The sequence below is a fragment of the Stenella coeruleoalba genome (assembly GCF_951394435.1).
Source record: "Stenella coeruleoalba genome assembly, chromosome: 9".
Taxonomy (NCBI): Eukaryota; Metazoa; Chordata; class Mammalia; order Artiodactyla; family Delphinidae; genus Stenella; species Stenella coeruleoalba.
The window spans coordinates 82158479-82183192 of NC_137155.1; the positions used below are offsets into that span (position 1 = coordinate 82158479).

Consider the following 24714-nt stretch of genomic DNA (forward strand, 5'->3'; position numbering starts at 1 on the left):
AAATCGCTAAAAATTAAAATTCTGTTAAAATATTTACCTATACAAACTTTAATCAAATCTATAATTTAAGGAGGCATGGTCATGTAAGTGCCAACTGACACTGCAACAGCATGATCCTGGCTCTGGGTAAGAGCTTCCTTAAGAGTGAGGCAGAACTTGAGGGGGCACTCACTGTCAGAGTCAGCCTGATAGATGCCCTGCCCAGGTGGAGAAGGGTCACTTCAGGTTGGCTGGGTGGGGTCTAGCTGAAGCCCTGTGGTAGTTCTCCTCACAGCATGAGTGCAAAATCTGAGAAGGTACTTGCTCAGAGTCGCACTTTGCCTCACCTCCGTCAATTTTGTGCCCATGGCACCTCACTTGCCTAAATCTAGTTCCAGTCCTACTGTAAGGTTAACACCAACATAAATTACTTAGTGAATTAAGTCACTAGTCATAAGTGTCTCATACAGAATATTCTAGACATGAATATGATCTCAGAGAGCCATGTATAGTGAGGCACACCATCATAATTACATACCAATCTTGGTGATTGAAAGAGTCATATTTATTTCTTGACAAATAAGAGACTTATGTAAATAACTAACTATGGTGAAGAAAGAAGAACATCTCTTTGGGCCAGAAATAGCAAAGTTTGACTTGCCACATTTTTAAAAAGGAAATTAATATAAAATGTTTAACATGGGTATATAAGAGCTGAGCATTAAAGTCATTCCCATTTCTGAATTCCACACTGAAATGCGCTGCTATTTAGACTATCACTATACAGAACAGATTACAGGCTATTTGCCTTATAAATAACATACCACAGGCACTACTTATCTCTTTCAAATATATTTTAGTTTGTATTTAAGAAATGCAAAAATGTTTCATTTCATCAGCAGAGTTTTTGTTCTAAAAGGCTCCTATTTCAAAATTCTGTATACTGTACATTTTCCCTCTTGTAGAGAACTCACCTGTGTGACTAGTGGCTGCAGCAGGGCTGCAGATCCTTTGCCTACACAGCGAACAGCAAAACGGAGGCATCTGCAACAACGTTCTACAATCCGATTATCAGCCCGGTGCTTATTTAGAGTCTCAGATAAAACTGGCCATATCTGAGTCAAAAGTGAAAAGAGCACAGAAAGAAAATGAACAACTAAGTGCTGAAAAAAATGCTCCCAAGTTGGTAACAACTTATTTGGCTTTTAAATAATTTGGAAAAATCTTTCTTTATAGGAACACACATGGCCTGATTCTGGTCAGTGGGTGTGTGTATATGTGCTGAGGTTCAATACACTACCCATCACTGACAAACAACCACTTCTTAACGGAAGCACAATGACTCTTTACAACACAAGAGGACCATGTCTAACTTTACGAAAAGACAAAGATACATATTTTCCTAAATTCTGGACTTCCTGTTTTAGGATGGGAAGAAGCAGAATGAATTATAGAGGAAGAGATATTTAAAGACAGTTCCAAGAAGTTGGAAGACCTTGAACAAAAGGACTAGAGCTAAGGAAATGGCAAGCTTTGATACCGCTGAACACGTAAGGATATTTGGTGTTTGCCCCCTGAAGTCTGAAAAGCACTTCTTAAAACATGCCCTCTGATCCTCACATTACCCTCATTTTTTAAAAAAGTACAAAGGAAGTACATTATCAAAGAGGAAACTAACTATGATGGTTAACTGGCTTTGTCAAAAACATTTTGCCGGTAATGATCATGCCTCCCAGCAACAATAAGATTCACACAGTTAATCTCTCCCTACTTTGGCCTTTCAGTGCATTTCCCCACAGCCTGTTTTCTTACCAAATCTAAAATCAAAAATATTTATTTGGATGGTTCTGTTCCTCTGTTCATTGATATTTAAAGCATATCAACAAATTGAATCTTCCTGTGAACCTAGAAGACAGTACCTTCTCACTTTAGTTACCCAGAGCCTTATAAGGAAAAAGGAAGATCCACAGGCATACATTAGCACTTACTTCCTGTATGACTTTTTGGCACGGATGAGTCTGTCCATTTTCCACAATGGGATTGGTGTGTCTGGGGAAAGACAATGGCCCAAATTAGCGAAAGAAGAGCAAATTCATCAAGGAACCAGGGCCCTAATCCCTGTTAGTTTACTTAGTATCATTCTCACCAATTAAAGAAAACCAGAGTATTTTTAAGAATCAATACCTTTTCCTCCCACTCTGTTCAAACACAAGCACAGTTTAAATCATCCCATCAATTTTTTCTCACCTTTAAGCCTCTTCTACTGTAACATGTAAATTCAATCCAACTCTGCTACATGGGCTGTGGGTGTGGGGCGCTACAACTATCCTTTCCATCTTTTTTCCCTTTATAAACCTGAATATGTAGTTTCTTCCAAACTAATAAATATATTCAGATTGTCTAAATCCACTATGAGAAACCAAGTACTACTTCATTCCCAGCATTAAAAGGCAAAAGCATTAGGAACCCTGGTCTACCAAAGACGTTTCTCATGGTTCTAGTCTAAATCCAATGATACACAACATGGGCCCACCCACAGTACATCCAATCCAACTATTTGTCTAGTTCTAGAATCCACTAATTTGAAGGAAAGCAGGGGGGAAAAAAACCCCACTACGATTAGCTACCTACCTCTTTAAAGGAACAAAATTCTTTAATTTTAAAAAGCTCAATAGCAACTCAATAAAAATCTAATTTTTAAAAAATCAGGGCATGTCCACCTTTTGCAGATTTTCTTTCATTTATTGTGAAATAGGAGTTATTGTTAATAGGCTCTCAGAATGGTATGCAACAGGGCTCCCCTAATTATATAAGGAAAGCATTATACCAACTCAGGAAAAAATATGTGTAGATAAGAACAAGCTAGAACAACACCTCAGTTTTAATTTCTTCCACATAGGTATTTATGCAACTATTAATTGATATTCCAGTTATACCTACAGGACTCGCAAATTATATTATGCAACTAAGAAAGGATCACTCTTTGAACACTGTCACTCTAATGCTGTTTTAATCATTATGCTCCTCTTGACTTCAAAGAAAGTTTAATTTCACCTGGTTATTGAAGAGGCTTCATTATTTTTTTGCACCCATACACTATAATAGCAATGACTCTGAAAGTGTAGTCCTTGGAATAAAAAGCAACAGCATCTGGGAACTTATTAGAAATGTAAATTCTTGGGTCCTATCCAAGATCCAATCCATCAGACACTCTGGGAATGGGACCCAGCAATCTGTTGCCTTGGTAATTTAAGTACTACAGGCAACTTTGATGGATGTTAAAGTTTGAGAATCACTGATCTAGAGACCTAGAGAATTAATTACATTTTAAAGGGCCTTTTGACAAAGGTCTACCAAAAATAAATTCTTAGAATTTGCCTTTGCAATTGTAATAGGACTAAATTAGTCTCCTGATAGAGGGAGTTTATAGGAGGTACTCGGAAGTTGGAGGAAAAAACACTTCCTTACTTCAATACCTAATGGTCTCATTTGAGCTTTTAACCCAGGGCAGGAACCTGGCATCTCTCTTCTTACCTAAATATCACTGCAAGGCGATCTAAGAACACAGTGGGATCTGAGGATATGCCGTTGCTGGGCTCCTGAGACAACAGCTGAAGAGACAGATATTAACACTCAGTCATTACACATACAAACGTACAGCAAACACTGCAATATATACCCTTGTACATCAACCTCTGTCTCAATCTCTGATTATTTCCTTATAACAGATTCCTGAAAGTTACTCAAAATGGTAAAAACTTTTAAATTCATATTAGCAAATTATTTTCCTCCATCTTACTGCATCCTGGCCAGGAATGCATATTAACTTTTACTGTATGATCATTGTGGAGTAGAAAACAGTATCATTTAATTTTTTCCCATTTACTTTTACAATGATTAGGATATTATAGACATTATACATTATAATATAGATTATATGTATTATACTATATAATATATATTTATATTATACTTTTATAATATAAAGCTTCAAAATTATTATAGCTTTATAATATATTTTAAGAGGTAAGGCAAGTTGCTACCTCTTACTCTTCTTTCCTAAAATTTCTTAGATACTTCTACCAGCATATTATTAGAGATAAACTTTAGAGTCACTTCGTCAAGTTCTCCTAAAAATCCCACTGGTATGTTCATTGCTATGGTACCATAAAAGTAATTTGAGAAGAGCTGACGTTTTTACAACACTCTTCAAGGAAACATGGTAGGTTATGGTTTTGGTTGTTAACTTGAATGGTGTTTTTCCCACTGTCATCTTGTAAATGGTATTTCTGATACAGTGAAAATCTACTGATTTTGGAATACTTATTTCATATATATAGCTACTTTGATAAACTTATAAATTTTAATAACTTCTCAGTTCATTCTCTTGGCTTTTCTGGTTAGATAAAAGACCACCTGCAAATAAAAAATTTTGTCTTTTCCTTTCTAACATGTAAACATATTATATTTGTTTCACCCCTTACTTAACTGGACTCACCTTTTTCAATGCCATAACCTGAACAGAACATAGTTCACTAAGACATTCAGTAATCTTATCCAAAGGTAATCTGGCTAGGACAAGTGCTGTCCCTGAAAGACAAAAGATGATACAAATGAAGAAAATAAAAACTGAACTGAGGTAATTCATTGGTCTACATCATATGGCTGACAGAAAAGGCTGACTGGTTCCATTCTTTCAAAAAGATCAGCACTGTTTTTTTTTTTTTTTTTTTTTAGCACTGTTTTTAAATTATAATAGTTTGTTATTTATGGTTGGGTTTTTCTTTATTTGGCTTAGAAGACCATACTGACTTTCACATTGACATTTACAACTGAAGTTAATATTAAACTATTTCTCCTCAGCAGCCTATTGGTTTAAAGATGTTTAAATACATAGATAGCCCCACTTCCAATTCTTCAAAGATTTAAATGAGTGCTTTGAACAGAAAAGTAATAGTTAAGTTTGCCTTTCTTTCATTTTTAAATAGTTCGAAAAATCTCCCCTCTCCCCTTTCCCCCAAATAAACAGTAATAAATCCATAAACCTTCACATTTGAATAAAAAACTGAATGATTTTTCTTGACAGTCTATAAACCATGGACGAATTAGATTTTTTATTTAAAACTAGGGGGAAAAAATCTAACAAATACAATTTTCTCCTTTTAATTCATCCCTATAGAAAAGAATGTTACTAAAAAGTTTTCTATATCTAGAAGATACCACTGATATAACTGGGATGCCACATTCTAAGTTAGACGTCACATTAGCATCAAGGTTAAATTTCACTAGAAAATGACAAGATGGCAGCGATACCCGCTGGCAGTAGTTAAGAAAAATCTGACCTGATTTAATGCCAGAAAATGTGGCAAAAGAAGATTGAAAAGAAAAGAAAATCTGTCCTGAAAATGCATAGTTACATTGGCTGGTAGGGAACCTGATCATAGAAGTGAGAAAGAACAGTTAGTTGACATTTAACAGGCATCCAATCTGGACAAGGCTGTCTGCCACTCACAGAGACTTAAAAGATGCTGCACAGGCTGTATTACCCAATCTTTTATTTGATATACCCCAATAAAAGATTGCTCAATCTTTTATTTGATATATTAGCTTTAAGGATTTCACTACCTCACAGGACACCCCAATTTGTTTTCAGAAAGTATGGTTACAAAGCATTTTCTTTCTAGGAGCCAGTAAACTGTCAACAATCAATTCCTCATAAAATAAATCTGTTCCCTCTTTTCTAAGATAATCTTTCAAATATTTAAAAATAGCCACTGTGTTAAAGTCTCCTCTAAGTCTTTTCCCCTAGCATAATATCTCTAGTTCTTCCATTACTCTGAGTTTCATCACCACCCTGGCTGTTTGCCTTTTGATCAGTGTAAACTGATCAGTAATGGTTAAAGACCATTAAGCGACCAGAACCCTTGACTTCTAGTTATAGGACTGAGCCAGGCACACTACCTTTAAATTTCCACTTACTTCTATGGTATAGCAATGCTTATTTGGTCTCCATTTTTATTCTTTCCCCCAACTCAAAAAGGAACTATGTTTAGTTCCAATGTGTTGTCTCCACCCAAAATCTAGGTTCGTGCTATAAATACTGTAAGCACTTTGTATTAGTTATATAGCCTTAAAATATTCTAAGAATGCATGTACACATAATCAACACCCTCCCCTCTGAGTGACCTTCCCTATAACTGAGTAAACTGCAACTGAAAAGTGGGATACAACTGATATAACCCCTAGAAGTGGCTTAGAGACTGTTCCTTCTTAATATCTTAAGTAAGTACCTTTTAGCAAGCCCACAGCAGCCTCTGGAGACAACATGAAGGAATCAAGGGAACGGGCAATCTCTAGGAGTCCATGAAAGTGCTGAGCCATGTGGTCTCGGCAGACAGAGCAAATGTTATGAATGGCTTTGGCTGCAGCAGAAGCCAGAGGTTTTTCACACAGTCCTTTCATCAAATAGCCCAACACAGGGTCTAAGGAGAAAATCCATACGTAAAGATTACATTATTTGAAACTCAAGGAAAATTTCTATTTGTTAGAACAAAGGTTTTACATTCCCTTTTTAAGCAAAAGAACCATTTTTAAAAAATGAAATGTGGGGCTTCCCTGGTGGCGCAGTGGTTGAGAGTCCGCCTGCCGATCAGGGAACACGGGTTCGTGCCCTGGTCCGGGAAGATCCCACATGCCGCGGAGCAGCTGGGCCCGTGAGCCATGGCTGCTGAGCCTGTGCGTCCGGAGCCTGTGCTCCGCAACGGGAGAGGCCACAACAGTGAGAGGCCCACATACCGCACAAAAAACAAACAAAAAAGAAATGTGTTTAAACGCCAATGTTTTTGCATATAAAAATGGGGCTGATCTCACTGACAAATGGTGTCAGAGAGAGTCCTATCTATTTATCTTCCGTTTCTTTCCTTGTGGAAATCAACTGTTGCTTGTTGCTAGGGCTTCACAGAGCACGGTTTGAAAACCACTGATTCAGTCTGAAACCACTGGTGGATATAACCATCAAGTATTAATAGGGTAATGTAAGAAAGATGATAAGGCTCAAAGAGTACCATTATACTCAGAGATTAGTCACTTTGTTTAAAAAAAAGCAGTCTACATTAATCAGGACAATGACAGTTATCTAAAGCTGACACTTTCATACTTGCTTCTTTATAATTACAAAAGGCCCCCAAACCACACAGATGGATCTTTAGCACTTCTAAAAGAATTAGTTTATTATGTTTTACTTTCTGCCAAATGTAAGTGTTCTAAGAAAAGGGATTACAAAGGCGAATTCCTATAAAGCAAATCCTAGTTATCCTTTACCTTGCTTCATAAAAATCAGAATGTTTTTTCTATGAAGAAACCCTAAGAAAAATCATACATGGTTAAAGAGCACTTTATGTGTACTACAGAGTAACCGCATACCAAACCTTATAAAAGAAGTAATCTCTGAAAGCCCATTTAAAAGTTATCTCCATTTCTAGTCTAATGACAAAAACAATGCACCAACCCAGCATGAAACTGCTCCCTTCCACACACACACACAAAAAGGCCTGTTTAGCATGGGAATCAGAACTAGAATCTAAAACCTAGCCCACGCAACTCTAATACTATAGGCTTCAATGATTCTCAAATTAAATATTTGTGTTTTTGACTATTCTAGAGTAAGTATGAACACTCAGCAATTTGTCTTCTAATTGAGGCACAAATTTGAATAAGATACTACAGGTGGTACTGAATATAAGCCTTAACAAACAGATAAACCCACTTAGTTTCTTTGTGGAAAGTGTTCAGAAAAGAAAGCCAAATTTTGAGACAGATAATGGAAGTGAAGAGATTTAAGAATTAGAAAATAGGTATTTTGAAAAAATTTTTAAATGGTATGTTGAACTTGGAAGTGGCTCAGCTATGATGTAATAAGCCTATCTATCTTATATGCTCTATATACAGAAACAAGAAAATAGGAACACACATCTCTTTTTAAGTAAGAGTTTCAGTCAATAAAAAAAGATCATGTGTAAAATAAAATCAAGTCGAAAGGTGGTAATAAACATAAGTACAGCACAAACTTAATGATATTCACGAATTTGAGAATTCTTAAAATTCTCAGAATATATCAGTCTTGAACATCAGGTGGGCTTAATATATATTAACCTAGATAAATTATTTAGTCTCTCTGTATTTCAGTTTCCTCATCTGGAAAATGAGGGGATTAGAAGAAATTATTTCTAAATTTACTTTCAATTCTAAAGTTATTTTATATGATCTTTAGTTATTTTTTCAAGTCAGTAAAGGCAGCCAGAAGTTATATAACTCAACACTCTTCATTGTAGTTTGTACTTATTTAGTTTCAATAATAATTCTTAGTTTTTAAATGGAGCATGTATTTAACACTGAAATAACACCCCCCCCCCCAACTGTCTTTGCTTTAGCCTATTAGCAGCTTCTAGTTTAGAACTACAGGACAGTCTGATTAGCTCAAGCCTATGCCAAAGCCTAACAAAGACAGAAATAGTTATGCTGAAGCACAGTACTAGTAGCAAACTGTTTCCCTATCTAGAGATCTAATCTTTCAAAGGTCCTTTCTCCAAAGTCTGATCAGATTATAAAATGTTGTATCAACTAAGCAATAACTCATATATTTAGTCTCAGTGTCTAGAAACATTCAACCTACCAATAAAAGAGAAAGTAGGAAAACAAAAGCAAAAGTAAGAGAGAGAAAGAAAGAAAGCAGAAAAATCAGAAGCAGCAGCTGCAGAGGAATGTTCACACATACCAAGGAACTGAGGATTTCGATCAACCACTTCGCTCATCTCTCCAACCAATTCAATGCTGGTGTATCGCACAGCTGTATGTACGGTCTCTGGGAGACGGACAACTCCTTCTAGGACCTCCACAAGTGTTGGATTGTTCTCCCTGAGTTTAGAAGGCAAGTACTCAGAGTTACCAATTTCAGAGGTTAGGTTCTGGCTAAAAAACAGGATGCAATGACACAAATCATTGCTAAAGGGTTTCTTTCTAAATAAATAACCATTTGGATAAAAGTGCTTAACATCTGGTATGAAAGTTTTTTAACCCTCAAAAAGGAGGAAAAGACAGAAATGGAAGATATCATTGTTTCAGTTGAGAAGCATACTACTGCTCCTTAATCTTCTCAATGTCAGTGAAGTGTCTAAAGACACATCCTGCTATCAAATAAGGCTCTTCAAATTGGAGAGGCAGGCAATTACTGTGGATCAATGTCTTCTTTTAATGAATCCATTTTATTTATTCCTATATCTGCAGCACCTAGAACAGTGCCTGGCACACAGTGGGCACTCAATAAATACTGCTGAATGGCTAAATGAATGAAGAAATAATTCTAGACCACTCGCTATTAGTTGTTATTCTCCAAAAGATTTCTTATAGCTGGATAATGGATACTTTAAGAACAGGTAAGCATGGGTGGGCCAGCTCACTAATTAAAGAAACAAGAACACAAGCTGTAGGAATAAAGGTGCCCTGACTTAGAACATGAGGGAAAATTAAAGTTATCCAAATACTTTCCACAGCTCCATGAATTAACTTTTTCCCTTTCCTTCTCTTCTTTTCACTCTTTTATTTGCGGTACGCGGGCCTCTCACTGCTGTGGCCTCTCCCGTTGCGGAGCTTGTGCTCCGGATGCGCAGGCTCAGCGGCCATGGCTCACGGGCCTAGCCGCTCCGCGGCATGTGGGATCTTCCCGGACCGGGGCACGAACCCGTGTCCCCTGCATCGGCAGGCAGACTCTCAACCACTGCGCCACCAAGCAAGCCCTGGCTGAAGTTCTTTAAGCAGAGTGGAGGATGCTCCCAAAGTGGTAGAACGTAATCCAGAAATGAAAGATGTTTAAAATGCAAATAAATCCTGGATTAGTGCAAGAGCACTCCTTGCTGATACACTAAGTCTATTAAGTCCTTCATACACTAAAAAAAAATTGTAATCATGCAGCTGGCTTGAAATGTGGATAAACAAAAAACAAAATAAAATCTTCTCTCATTTATGCTTTATGCTTCCTACGGGCACTAAGCTAATTATTGAGACTCTCTTCCCATCCTTTCTCATACCAACACAAATCAGTTAGATTATTAGTGTAATAATCTTCAGACTGTTACTGAAGTTTCCAAAAGATACCAAATGGGTTTCAAAGCAAATAGTATGATATGTGATTCAGGACCAGAACTCCTTAATAGAGAAAAACAAACCTACTCTATCTCCTTAAATGTTTACTGGATTAGAAACAACATAAGATTTCATTGACTAGACCCTGTAAGACAGCTAAGAAAGAAGACTGTACATTTTATGAATACATGCCTTAACCATCTCTCCAACCAAGGCCATGGACAGAGAGCTCAACTGCAGACATCTGATTACAATACAGGAAAACTTGACAGATACTAGCATTGATTTATAAACTCACATAACAAAGTAAATTCTATTTTTAAGGATTCATGTTGAAATAATAAATAGAACTTCTATGCTAAGCAATTAGAAATCAAAATCTAATAATTTAAAATTTTCCAATGACGAAAACAAAAATAATAATTGCCCTTTAGAGTTTGCTATTCTTTTAGGTGAAATGGTACCTATGCCTGGCCTCTCTGAAACTTACAAATGACTCTCCAAGACAGGAAAAAAGGAGAACAATATAATTAAATATTTGTAAGGATAACTCACCCAAGGTCACAAAAGCAGGTGAGAGCCAAATTAGTGCCTATTCAAATGCTTTTAAGGAAGTGCCAACAATTTAACAGTCTAACAAAGTTTTGATTATACCAACTTGCACAAGGGAGCCTAGGTTGGGAAGATAAATCAGCATTCTTTTCCTAGCATAAAGAACAAAATAATTTTAACTCTAGGAAATGTGTTTAAAACGTGGATATCAACAATGCATGCTACTCTGGACTAGACTCTAGAAGTCAGAAGACTAGACAGCATTATAGAAGTAAGAAGTTCTAAGAATTTCCAAACATATCCCATACGAGAAAAATGTTGTAATTTTCCTTCCTCTGATATTAAGAGTTCCCAGCAAAAGACTTATTAGACACTCACGGATCAACACTCTTTGCTATAGCAGCCATGATAAAGAGAACCGCTTCTGTCACCTCCCAGGGTGGGTTGCCTTCTTTCAGAGTAGAATATAACTAGAGAAGAAGAGGTGGATTATGGATCCATTAAAAGGAAAACAGAATAGAATTCCAAAACAAACAAAACAAAAAACTCTGTTAGTTAAAATAAATCTAGCCCCTTGCTTCTAAATTTATCTCTCAGAGCCAGGGAAAAATAGTATCTTCATTTTTCAAATCTTCACTAACTCTAAGTAATACTAGTTTAATATTTGAAACAAACCCATTTAGGGCCCCAAGAGTATATCAAGATTACCATCTACTCCCACAAAATGAGTATTATGGAGAAAACAAAACATATTACACGAGTGTCTTTTCCTGGTCCTGATAATAACTCATAAATACATAAACACACTTAAAAATGAGATATGATGTAAAACCTCGGCATATGCATTGGCTTTACATTTCTATTATTTTAACCACTTGTCTGCATCAACACTAGTAGCATAGATTAAATTCCTAAAAAGTAGCTGTTCTGAAGCACCCATCACAATACCATGTCCAAGCAAGGGGAGATGGGGAGAGACCAAACAGAATACTCAGAGATGTCCAGAAACTTCCCAGGGTATATCCATCAGTGGGATATGACTGGGTGTTAGTCTAAATAAGATTTCTGTAGTCATATAACACACTGCTAGTTAAGATAAAATTAAACAATTCTCTTGTATGACTTCACAGAGCCTTTAAATATACTATTTAAGTCATTTTCCAGTTTTAATTGACAGAACTGTTTTTTCTGGCAAAGAACATCTCATGAGACTGGTGTCCCACAGTACACATCTTGGACAAGACTAATAATTTATGTAAATTTGTAAATTGAGGTCTGGAGAAGAACAAGTAACTTGTTCAAAGCCGCAGAGCCAGTGAGAGAAGAGTTGAAATCTGAGCACAGGTCATCTGCCTATGATCTGGGGATCTCACTAAATCTGCTAAGAATCCCCAACCCTTTCTAGTTAGATAAAGAAACATACTTTGTTTAATATAAAGAAATATAGTTATAATTTTATGAACACTTTCTAGATCAGATGATGCCCCCAAATACACAAAATGCCTGGATTACCCATCCCCCCAAATTAGGTTAGTTCAGTATTGCTGACAAAGCATTAAAACTAGTATTTCTGGATTCAGAGCATGATCCAGCAATATGAAAACCACCTGACATTATGCTAATGTTAAGTGATGTGGAATGGTGGTGACTGCAACCTTATGATGTAAAATGTTACTCGCTGATTGTCAGTAAAACCACAGGACTATGATTCTTCTACTCTAGTATAGTCACCTCTGGGATGAAACTGCAAAGGAATCTAACCATAAATGTGAACAAAGGAAATGCCAAATAACTAAGAGTTGCCAGGAGTTGATACATAATTATTAAAGCAGAAAAACTTGTCTATTTTCCTGGCTAGGTCCAAATTCCCTATAAGTATCTTGGGGGCTTTAAGGTTTATCCATGATCTTCCATTTCAACTGAACAAGTGGAACAACTCTCACTAGCAAGATTATAGTGTAAACCATAACTGAACTGTTTACTGCAATTGGCTTGTAAGATACTAAACAAACATAGCTACTATATGCCAGGCAGTGTGCTAGGCACCTGCATATCTACTGTCCCATTTAGCCATCAAGATTGAAGAAAAAGATGGAACACTTAGAGAAGACATAGAAGTTAACACAATTAAAGTGATTGGTAAAACTGCTAAGAATCTCCAAATGGCCTTACCTGAGCAAAACACTCCATAGACCCAATCAAGAAAATCAAGTCCTTCACCAGGTCTGACACCCTCATCCGAAACTCCCCAAAGTCATCAGTCTCCTCAGGAACCCCCTCCTGAAATTTCAAATCAGATAACATTTGTTTTAAACTAAGGCTTTCATTTACTTTATAAAATCAAGAGTAAAAAAGCCATTAAGCAATCCAGTCCCAATGAACAAAAAGATGAATCGCCTAAATCACAAAGACATTTTACTATAGAGGGTATCCCAAACTTTTAGGTGTGTCAAGTCAATACAACCTATCTTCTGCCTTGACTATTAGAAACGCTTCTCTTTTTTTGTGTGTCCCAGCTACATCTTGCCTGCTGTTGGAAAGATCTGGAGTGGTGGGGGTGGGAAGTGACCTAGAAGAGGTGGTAACTTAAGAGTTTATTAGCCTATCTAGATAAGGCCTAGCTTTTTATTACTGAATAAGCCTCTGAAGCTTTACGGTTCAAGATCTACCAAAATCAACCATTATCACAAGAACTAGACACAGAATAGAATATTAGACTTCAAAAAGAATTTTATATAGGTGGACAGATACATAATAAGACATGTATAATAAAATATTAATGGTAGAATTTAGCTAGTAGGTATACAGATATTCACTATAAAATCATTTTCCCTTTGCTGTATATTTGGAATTTTTCATTAAAAAATACAGAGATCATTTACATTTCATGCTTAAGGTTTTCTTATTCCAACACCCTCCTGTGAGTAAACTAAGGCTTACCAATTGTGAGATGGTTATGGGCACCTATAAGAATCTTGGACCATGGGTATCTGGAAAAAGCCCTTAGTATTACTGACAATTGCTGATTTAGTTCAACCTCCTTGCTTTAAGATGCAAAAATTAAAGTCAAGGAATGAGGAGGAAACAATGGCTGTCTCAGATGAGATAATGAATTATAAAGCACTATACACCTACAAGTGTAAGGAATTACCTGCCAGGGAAATGGTGTCACAGAACTAGCAAAGGGAAGAAACGGATCAAGCAAGCAGAGCCATTTAAACCAGAGCAGCCCGGCTTTTATTTACTTATCAGGCTTCCAAGCAATATGTAGTTGAAGATAAGATTCCTCAGTTTTAAAAAACAAGTAGTGAAAACCACTAAACTAAATCATCACTAAGGTTCTGTGGAAATACAAAATACCATAACTCAAATAACAACATTAACATTAAAATGAATAGACAGTTTTCATGTCAGATTTAATAGTAAGCAATAGGAAAAAAAACCCACTCCAAGTTATAGGTTGAAGGACAGGGATATTAAACCAACCAACCAAAAGAATGAAATAAATGCTACAAAATTTGAAGTGACTAAGCGAAGAATGAGATTGAAGAGTTTTCCAATGGACTGTTTTATAATATTTCTAGTGTACTTTATTCTAAGCAAATAGATTATATTTTATTTTAACTTATAAAATTCGTATAAGTAATATAAAGAAAAATGTGCACATATGTGTCGGGGGGGGGAATCATAAGTTATTTTCCACATCCTCACACAAATATTTCACCTTTGTGTTAGTTTTAATCCAACCACATATTTTATGCTATTAAAAATACATATTATAAAATCTGACATTTTTTCATTTAGCGTACCAACTATTGCTATCTCAAGTTATTATTTTTAACTGCTGCATTATGATCCATCAGAATGCTACATAATAATATACGTAACTCTTTAATATTCTTTTTGGGGGGGGGAGGGGGACCATGCCACACAGCTTGCGGGATCTTAGTTTCCCGATCAGGGACTGAACCTGGGCCGCCAGCAGTGAAAACACCAAGTCCTAACCACTGCACCACCAGGGAATTTCTTCTTCTAATACTCTTGTACGTGGGTTTACCATTTTTTTACTTTTATAGATAATGCTTTGTACATAAAATAGCAATTTTTTTCTTCTGCAGAATTATTTAAGGTGAATTCCCAGAAGAATTACTGGCTCAGCAGGATTGAGTTCTTTTTACATAGACCTAGCACTCTTCATTATACTGGTACTGACTTCTTCAGTGTAAGCTAGAGTGACAGAAAACCCACAGATTCCATTAGCTTTATTCTCTATCTTTTCAGTTCCTTTTCAAGCTAGCATTGAAAACAAGAGGAAATCAAGACTTGATTAAGTAGAGAAGAAAACTTACATGGTCTGGTTCCAGCTGGCAGTGGCGAGCCAAGGCATGAAGCAGCCTTTGAATGTAAGCTTTGAAGATGCCATGAATAACTTCATCATTAGTTTTGTATAAATGCTCCCCTAGTCGGTACCAAAAGTTAAAGGAAATTTCTACTACCTATCAAATTAAAAGAAAGAGAAAAGATGGTTTATTTGAATAAGAAAAGAAGGCAGTTTTATTATTACTAGGGCCAATAGGAAAGAAACACTTTAAAACAATATGAGTGGAACCAGTTAAGAAGCCATCTTTTTTCTAGCAGATTTATTATTATCCTCCCAAATTATCTTTCCATGTTAGGCCCAAAACTCCATTTAGGATGACTGGCTTTACATTCTCTGTCCAGCCCTGGGATAACTTCTCCAACAGTATATTGGATTCTGAATTTAGAGAAACAGATACAGAAATGGAAGTCTCTTTAAAAGTATTTTTTCCTAAATTCTGAAATTATTTCTTTTTTTTTTTGAGATTAAAACACTTCTCACCAGATAAACCATCTACAAATAACCTGTACAAACCACAGCTCATCTTACATATGGCACTGTTCAGAGGAATGATAATTATTAGGTAGTACAATACTTCTGCCCAAAAATGTTTTAAGTTTCAACAAAATCTAGATATCCTCATGAGATTATGTCAAACAAATACGCATTATCTTTTATATGATCAAAGAAAAAGGACTGAGACTCACAGGACTACTGAGTCCCTCCCTAAGAGGGGCCCTACCATCCTTTCCCATTAATGATCCAAAATGGAGCCATTTAACTAGAGCTAACCCAGCTTGGGAGTTCTTTCTCACTTCTTATACTATTAAGAGGAGATAAAGCTTCTTGAATAAGAGGAGTTTTTTTTTTTTGTAATCTAGCAAACTTAAAAGAGGCAGCATGTCTTAGAAATTTTGGGATGAAGAAGACTCTTTAAATCCTTTCAACGCCATTCTCATTTTCATCCATAATTTGGAGAAAACTTTTGTATGTTAAAACTTGTGGAGGTACAGTTAAGATTTGGTATGTTTTCTTTAGCTATAAAGCTCTAAAGAGTAACTGACGCTAGAGAGGGAGCCTCAGTGGAAAAGTAATAGGCTTTTTTTCTAACAGGTCAGCCCAGCTAACCAAGTAGGAAAATAGAAAGGAATCAAAGCTGAAGCCCAAATACATATTTTTTAAAAAATTCAAAACAGAGGAAACTCCCCATCACATTAATTAAAAATAAAACTATAATTTCGGGCTTCCCTGGTGGCGCGGTGGTTGCGAGTCCGCCTGCCAATGCAGGGGACATGGGTTCGTGCCCCGGTCCGGGAAGATCCCACATGCTGCGGAGTGGCTGGGCCCGTGAGCCATGGCCGCTGAGCCTGCACGTCCGGAGCCTGTGCTCTGCAACGGGAGAGGCCGCGGCAGTGAGAGGCCCGTGTACCGCAAAAAAAACAAAAACAAAAACAAAAAACTATAATTTCCCACAAATAAAAAGCTCGACAGGAGAAAATGGAATGCAGATAATATGTGACATACAACTTGGAAAATAATGGCATTAGCATAGAATAAACACTACCTCATATTGAGGGTGTCCTGCACAGATAAGAAGCAGTTCTAGAGTTCGTAGGTCCCCAAGGCCTTGGCCTGGAGTACAAACAATTTTTTCAAGGAAAGTTTCACACAGTTCAGTGAAAATACGGCAGTAATTCAGAACTCTGTAAATGAAAGAGGAATGAGAACATCAAGTCAGAAATCTGGATATTATGCGTTCATACTCACAGACACAGTTAATCAAATAAATAAAAGCAATCCTCAGCCTAAGGGACATGTAGTGATTATCTGCTATGTTGTATCACAATTTCCATAACAAACATCTTTCCTTAAATCACATACTTTTATACATACAAGGAAGTGACTCATAAGTCAGTTAAAATTCTCAATTATTAAAACATCTGAATAAAATTCCCATCAAATCACACTTGATACTTCTCATCCCTAATTCTTAGAGCCTTACCCTTTAAAGTGCAAAAACTTACTACTCTCCATGATCACAACCTCTCCCTCTGCATTTGATTTGCCACTCTTGGTTCAGATGAGAATAGCAGAGCATCTTGAGGATGCAATGTATATATTTACACAGAGTCACGAAGAATCACAAAGCATAGATAAATAATAAAAGGTGACTTAAAAGAACACCAGACTGTATATGAATCCAGGTCTACTGCCTTTAATAATTACTCACTTGTCTAAATCTTCACGTGCCACAGCCATATGATAGGCAGTCTCCAATGTCAGGACTCCTTGAAAAAGTTGCATGGCTAATGGCAAGTTGGTTTCCACATTCTCAATGGCGTACAGAGCTGAGCATACGCAGTCTGAAGCAGCTTCATGTAGGTTGGATGAGGTCTTATCCTGTTGCTAGGAGGTAGCAGGAGTAGGGAAGTAAGAAGTTTGATCATTAAGCTGTAATCCAAGTAACAGGAAACCAATTATAGCCTGTTTCTGAACATGTACTTTAAATACATACAGCCTAATAGTCATGGCCTTCAATGAGACAACATCCATCAATCTTCCTATTTCTGACTATTATTTCCTTATATGCCAAGCAAATCAGCCTTTTTGTACCTCAATCATGGTCATATGACTTCTAAAATTCATATTTTCTTCCATACCAGTCCCTCCAAATGGAATTCCATGTGTTCCCTGCCCTATTTTAGTCTATGGAAATTTTCTCCATCTTTTTTTCTGATATTCAGGTACTATCTAAAATGAAAGGGTCCAACAAGTATCAACACATCATTGTGCTATTTCAGAATACTAAGGTTAAACAGAGATTTTTAAAGCTTCTGGGGAGGAGAGGAGAAGGTAACTTAGAAAGGAGCAAAAATCAGTTTATCTACCTTCTCATTAGCAATGATGACTGCCAGTATATGAGAAAGCAAGGTCTTAGAAATTTTGAAGAAAAAGAATAGTGAACCTAGAACTCTATACCTAGCTAAATCATTGATTAAGAATGAAATAAAAACATTTCTCAGGAATGCATGCAAAAACTCAATATTTATTTCTCACATATCCTTCTGAGGAACGTATTTGAGGTAGGTCAAAAAAAATGGTTAAACCAATCCAGAAGCAGAGTAAAGAGAAGTCCCAGGATGACAGCTGGGGAGCAGATCAAAAGAGCAACTGATACAAATTAGAGAATATTAGAAGGTTCAAGGAGGGAGGCCTCCAGGGTTTCTATTCAGGACAGTACAGTTGAGAGGCTGGATAAATTTAGCGAAGGCATATTGGTCTTCTGTGAATAATAAAAAAAACAAGTACATTTAGAAGCTCTGCGGGGGTGGGAGGGGAGCCGGGGGGGGGGGCAGGGGGACCTATAAAAGCAGGGCTGGGAAAGCACAAAGACACAAATTATTCATTAGGTTATTCTTAGATTGAGTGGCAGTGAATTAAAAAATATTCACTGTATTAACTATGTTTCAAAAGTTAAATGTTCAAATTTATTCTTTTGTATATACCAAGTATTATTTTTAAAATATTTTTTAAAAAAGAACTATAGGGGAAAAGTTATATAATAAGGTCGTGGTCCAAGCATAAAGCAAACTAAAATATTTAGTTTTATGTGGCATGACTTTGAACCACTGAAAAAAATGTAAGAACGAGAATACATTTGACCCTGACTCTACAAACACTCTTAAGTAACAGAGGACCTAACACTGGATCAGTAGAGAAGACAATATAACCCTAGCACACTACTTAGCTTGTTCCTTACCCCAATCTCAGTTCCCAAGAGTCACCACTGTTTTAAGTTTGAAGTGTGTTCTACACTGTCCTCCATTCATACGTAAACTTATTTACACACTTTTTAAACAAAAGTGGGAGCTGAATTTTTTAATACTGACTACTCTTCACACAACTTGGTGAGATGAGAATCAAAATTACCATTATTGAGGTATGGCATCAATAGACATGGAGACAAAGACAATGATAAGCAAAACAATTATTAGCATCCTAAGTTTCCTGAATTTTAGCTTCTGATCCAAGAATGACAGCAGAAATACACGAACAACATTACAATACCAAAAATGTCTCCTTGAAGAATGCGTTTTCCTTTTCTTTCTTTAATTCACAGTGATATCAATCTAGTATCATGCTAAATCTTCTAAATTATAGTGCACCAGCACACAACCAGTATGGAAACACAGAGTTTCCATACTAATAAGTGTTCATGGAAGGAAAACCATCAGGGAGAAAGAGACAAAGTCACACCCACCTCCAAAGACCTGTTTAACATTTGTGCTTGAGGTATTGCTGTTTCTTGTTCTAAAAACTAGTCTTATTCTAAGCACTCATTTACTCTTTGTCTACCAAGACAGAGGAATGTATTACTAGGCAATGTTACTTTTAAAGTTTAAGGAACAAATGCACAAGTATATAGAAATACATTACTTCAGATCTCAAAAACCCAAAATTCATCCTATACATACCCTGATGTTTAAGTAAACTACCTCAATTACAAAGATAATATTCTGATTTGTAATTGTCTCAAACACCCAATGGCCATTATTAGAAACACACAACTTAATACTTTTAAAATAAGAAAAAGAGACCAATGGTTTTTTTGTTACTTGAATTTTAATATGTAAATCATTGTTCTATACATAATCTACATATAAGACTGCTTTCCTCTTAAACCTAACTACATTTTATTCTGAGCACTAAAACTAATATCTTAATTTGGTACTTGGCAACAAGGAAGGGACAGTGTTGCTTTCTTACCATACACTTTCCACTCACTCCACAAAACTCTGAAAACACCCTTATATCCCAGAAGGGCAGTTACCCTAAGTGACTATGTGCCAGAAACAAACAAAAACCATGTCATAAACAAAGCCATTACTTACCAAAACCTCAAAAAGGAGTGCTAGTAACTTATTGTTAGCCATGAAGTTACTGTCCAAAACTCCTAAGTTAAACCAACTTCCCAAACAGCGAAAGACCTTCATAAGCATTTTCTCATCTGTTCCTGCTTTTTCTACACAAGTCATCTGAAAAGAAGAAAAAAAAAAAGTTACAACAAATAATGTCAATCTTTATATTTAAATATTATTACAATCATCTTATAGGTGTAATGATGAGAAGGATAAAAATAACAGCTAACAGTAAAAAGTGCTTTTTAATTGCCAGACACTGTCTCATCACTCTTTTTTTTTTTTAAATAAACTAATTTTATTTATTTATTTTTGGCTGCGTTGGGTCTTCGTTGCTGTGTGCTGGCTTTCTCTAGTTGTGGCAAGCGGGATCTACTCTTTGTTGTGGTGCACAGCCTTCTCATTGCAGTGGCTTCTCTTGTGGCAGAGCACAGGCTCTAGGTGCGTGGGCTTCACTAGTTGTGGCACGTGGACTCAGCAGTTGTGGCTCACAGCTCTAGAGCACAGGCTCAGCAGTTGTGGCACATGGGCTTAGTTGCTCCGTGGCATATGGGATCTTCCCAGACCAGGGCTCAAATCCGTGCCCCCTGCACTGGCAGGCGGATCCTTAACCACTGCGCCACCAGGGAAGCCCTGTCTCATCACTCTTAATTCACTTAATCCCCACTAAAGCTGTATAGGTATGTACTATTGTTATCTCCACTCTCTCAACTGGGAAGCTGAGGTACAGAGAGGTTATAGACTGGTTCAAAGATAGATATGTTTCAGAAACAATTATCAGTATATTTCTTAGATCCAACTTCTGCATTAATGTAATCTTATCAACAGAATTGTCTTTAAAGTAATACTCATCATCTCAGCCATGAAAAAGAATGAAATTTGTCATGTGAAACAACCATGGATGGACCTGGAGAGGGTATTATGCTTAGTGAAATAGGAAAGAAAAATATTGTATGTTATCACTTATACGTGGAATCTAAAAAATGAAACAAACAAATGAATATAACAAAACAAACAGACTCATAGATACAGAGAACAAAGTAGTGGTTACCAGTGGGGAGAGGGGAAGAGGAGAAGGGGGAAGATAGGGGTAGGGGATTAAGAGGTACAAACTACTATGTATAAAATAAATATGCAATAAGCATATAGCATACAGCACAGGGAATATGGTCAATATTTTACAATAACTTTAAATGGAGTATAATCTATAAAAATTCTGAATCACTATGTTGTACACTTGAAACTAATATTGTAAATCAATTATACCTCAATAAAAATTAATAAAATAAATAACACATCTATACACTCGATTTTATAGAGTAGAAATAAGCTAGTTGTACTATTGTATATTGCTTCATGAAAAGTTGGTATTTCAAGCTTCAGCACTGGAATACTCTAGCAAATATACCATCCACAGAAAGTGATATTACTATAAATATGATAGTTTATAAAAGATAAAATGAAAAGTCAGACTAAAACTCACCATTGTTTCTCTTTGTAAACTGTTTTTGTGATGTATACTTTTTCCAAAGTAAGGTGTAATGCAACTTTTTCTGGATAAAGAATGTTTAAAAATAGGGACTTCCCTGGTGGTGCAGTGGTTGAGAATCTGCCTGCCAATGCAGGGGACATGGGTTTGATCCCTGGTCCAGGAAGATCCCACATGTTGCAGAGCAACTAAGCCCATCCGCCACAACTACTGAGCCTGCGAGCCACAACTACTGAGCCCGTGTGCCACAACTACTGAAGCCCGTGCGCCTAGAGCCCATGCTCTGCAACAAGGGAAGCCACCGCAATGAGAAACCTACGCACCTCAACGAAGAGTAGCCCCCGCTCGCTGCAACTAGAGAAAGTCTGTGCACAGCAATGAAGACCCCACACAGCCATAAATAAATTTTTTTTAAAAAAAGAATGTTTAAAAATAACTTTTGCAGGCAATGGATTAGAAATATCATAACTGCCATGGCATTTAGAATGCATGGGGGGGGGGTGGTAGTGGTATGTAATCCCATAATGATCTAAATGCTGACAATTATACTTCCAAGTAGCCATGTTCCCCCTATGTTTGCAGTATCAGGCAATAATAATTACATACTTATTAATTAGTGTGAATTACACTGAACTGAAATGAATGAAGAAAAGATTCAAGTAAGTGAATGGCAACCACATACCCACATCCACACCAACAAACACACACACCTAAATCTTTGAAGCTCTTGCTATAAACTCATGACACAATCCCTTGGCCTTTATGCTTCCTGAATGACATTTCAATTTTAATAAGGTGTGATGTTTACAAACGGAAGGACTTGATTATACATTCTAACTACTGACTCAAATTTAAGACAGAATTTTGGAAAAACCCTACATCTAAAACTAGCTGCTCCGAAGAGAAGAAATTCTATTAATTAAATCAAACACTCACCACAAAGCTTCAGAACTAAGAGATGCCTTCAGTTTCTCTTTGAGAACTGTATTATTAAAGACTCTTGTCTCTTACTAAAGTTAAGACCTCAAAAGCTAAAAGATATAATACCAGAAGAGCTCACCAGTAAAAATAGAGCAGAGGTAAAAAATAATAGATCTTGAATTAACGATATGGAGAATAAATGGAGAAAAATATTAGAGGCCAGGCTCAGATTAAGAGCAAGAAGAATAATATTTTTAAAAATTATAAAGTTCAATACAATGTTTAGGAATAAGTCCATTCGAATAGACCTCAAAAGTATAATACTAACAAGAAAATAAGATAGAATAAAACCATTAAAGAGAATGTGGGGGAACTGAATGAAAACGTTCTAAGAAGCTTTTGGTATCTATTACAGCCAAATACCTATTTTTCTTGGTAACTGGACTAATTTCATGCTCTAGGTTCTATAACATGACAAGCTACATGACAGAATTATAGACCTTATTAAGTACCACAAGGATATATTTTTCAGATTTCATGATGATAAATCAAGCTAACACCTGTTGCCAGTTGTGATAAAGTGCTAAGTCAAGTCCAAGTGGCTAACCGCACTTGCCCATCGTGGCAGTAATGATGACTGTAAGGACTACAGTGGCCACTGAATTTTTTTTAGTTCATTTGAGTGCTTACAAAAAATGACAAGCTCGGGTCGGTTAACCCAACTCAAGTCACAGTCTGAGAACTAGACAGCTTCCAGAGCAGCTCCAGATAAAGCTCTTATTTTTTGTAGCTGCAGGGCTGATACTGCTGGAACTCATATACAAAACTTAATTGTGTGGCTTGCTGAATTACAAACAGCAGTCGAATTTATAAGTAAAGTTCTGAAACTGACTGGTAAAGAATGGACTCCTGATGCATGGAATGGAGACATCTGGTTGGACCCTAATGAAACTGATAATCCTGAAACCCCAAGTCACTCTTAGTCTACCTTACCAATAAAAGTGGCCTGCCTTCCAGTGTCTGAGACTAGCCTTCCTCAGCTTGAAAGCCCTGTAATAACCCCATCTGAGACAGATGGTTTGAAAGAGGATGCCCAATCTCTTCAATACCTACCACAACCAACCCTTGTACCAATCATAACTAGGGTCAAATCTCACAAGGTTCTAGGGGAACAGGTACATGCAGGAGGAAATAACTTATACACCAGGAGAACTGTAAAACTTTGCTTGTATGTGTCTGAAGAAAGCTGGGAAACATGCAGGAGTGTATTCTAAAGGTGTTAGACCAAGGAAGGCTGAAATATAACATTAGATTGAGCCAAACTCATTGATACAAGTGTATTTCCTTGAGATTCTGGATTTAATGAGTATGGAGCCTCTGGGAAGTACCAATAGTTATATCGTAGTGCAAATACCTAGGATTTTGGAACAAATCTATGCTCTCTTCTGCAGGTAACTATTTTCCTTTTGAGAAGCAGCTTCTGATTTGCTACTGGGCCTTGGTAGGCCTATCCATAGGACACCAATCTCATCAACACCTGAGATTCCCATCATGAACTAAGGATTGTCTGAACTACCTAGCCATAAGGTTGGGCATGCATAGCAGCGATCTGTCATCAAATGGAAATGATATAAGGAGACTGAGTACGGGAAGGTTTGGAAGCTACAAAAACGTTGCATGAGTAGGTGGCTCAGATTGCTTTGACACCATCTCTTCTTGCATTGATTCATCCCCTTCAATCCATGCCTGTGGCCTCCTGGGGTGTTCCTTACAAACCAGATAACTGAAGAAGAAAAAATTCAAGCCTGGATTACAGATGGCTCTGCATAATATGCTGGTACCACCTGAAGGTAGACACCTGCAGCATTACAGGCCCACTCAGGGGCTTTAGTGAAGGCCAGTGCTGAAGGAAAACCCTCCTAGTGAGCATATCTTCAAGCAATACACATGGCTGTCCACCACGTCTGGAGTGAGAGATGACCAGAAATATGGATCTCCACTTATTCATGGACATTTGTTAATCATTTGGATGGACGATCAGGGATTTGGTAGAAACAGGATTGGAAGATCGGGGACAAGGAAGTCTGAGGAAGACGTATATGAATGATATATTTTTTGAATTTATTTTTTTATACAGGTTTTTATTAGTTATCCATTTTATACATACTATTGTATACATGTCAATCCCAATCTCCCAATTCATCCCACCACCACCACCACCACCACCCGCCACTTTCCCTGCTTGGTGTCCATACGTTTGTTCTCTACATCCGTGTCTCTATTTCTGCCCTGCAAACCGGTTCATCTGTACCATTCTTCTAGGTTCCACATATATGCGTTATGAATGATATTTAAAT

The 24714-nt window shown here is 36.8% G+C and overlaps 1 protein-coding gene across 2 annotated transcripts in view; it reads right to left on the bottom strand.

Annotated features, from left to right (window-relative positions):
• The window catches only part of TNPO3 (transportin 3), an 82582-nt gene that overhangs the window by 22730 nt on the left and 35138 nt on the right, over positions 1-24714 (bottom strand). For both annotated transcript variants that reach the window (XM_079930944.1, XM_079930945.1), the window contains 12 exons: positions 19921-20064; positions 17259-17434; positions 16593-16731; positions 15018-15164; positions 12841-12948; positions 11047-11138; positions 8753-8892; positions 6270-6461; positions 4478-4569; positions 3514-3590; positions 1968-2028; positions 954-1094 (listed from right to left, as the gene is read on the bottom strand). In XM_079930944.1, the coding sequence (XP_079787070.1) occupies positions 954-1094; positions 1968-2028; positions 3514-3590; positions 4478-4569; positions 6270-6461; positions 8753-8892; positions 11047-11138; positions 12841-12948; positions 15018-15164; positions 16593-16731; positions 17259-17434; positions 19921-20064 (1509 nt within the window). The remainder of the gene's footprint in view (positions 1-953; positions 1095-1967; positions 2029-3513; positions 3591-4477; positions 4570-6269; positions 6462-8752; positions 8893-11046; positions 11139-12840; positions 12949-15017; positions 15165-16592; positions 16732-17258; positions 17435-19920; positions 20065-24714) is intronic.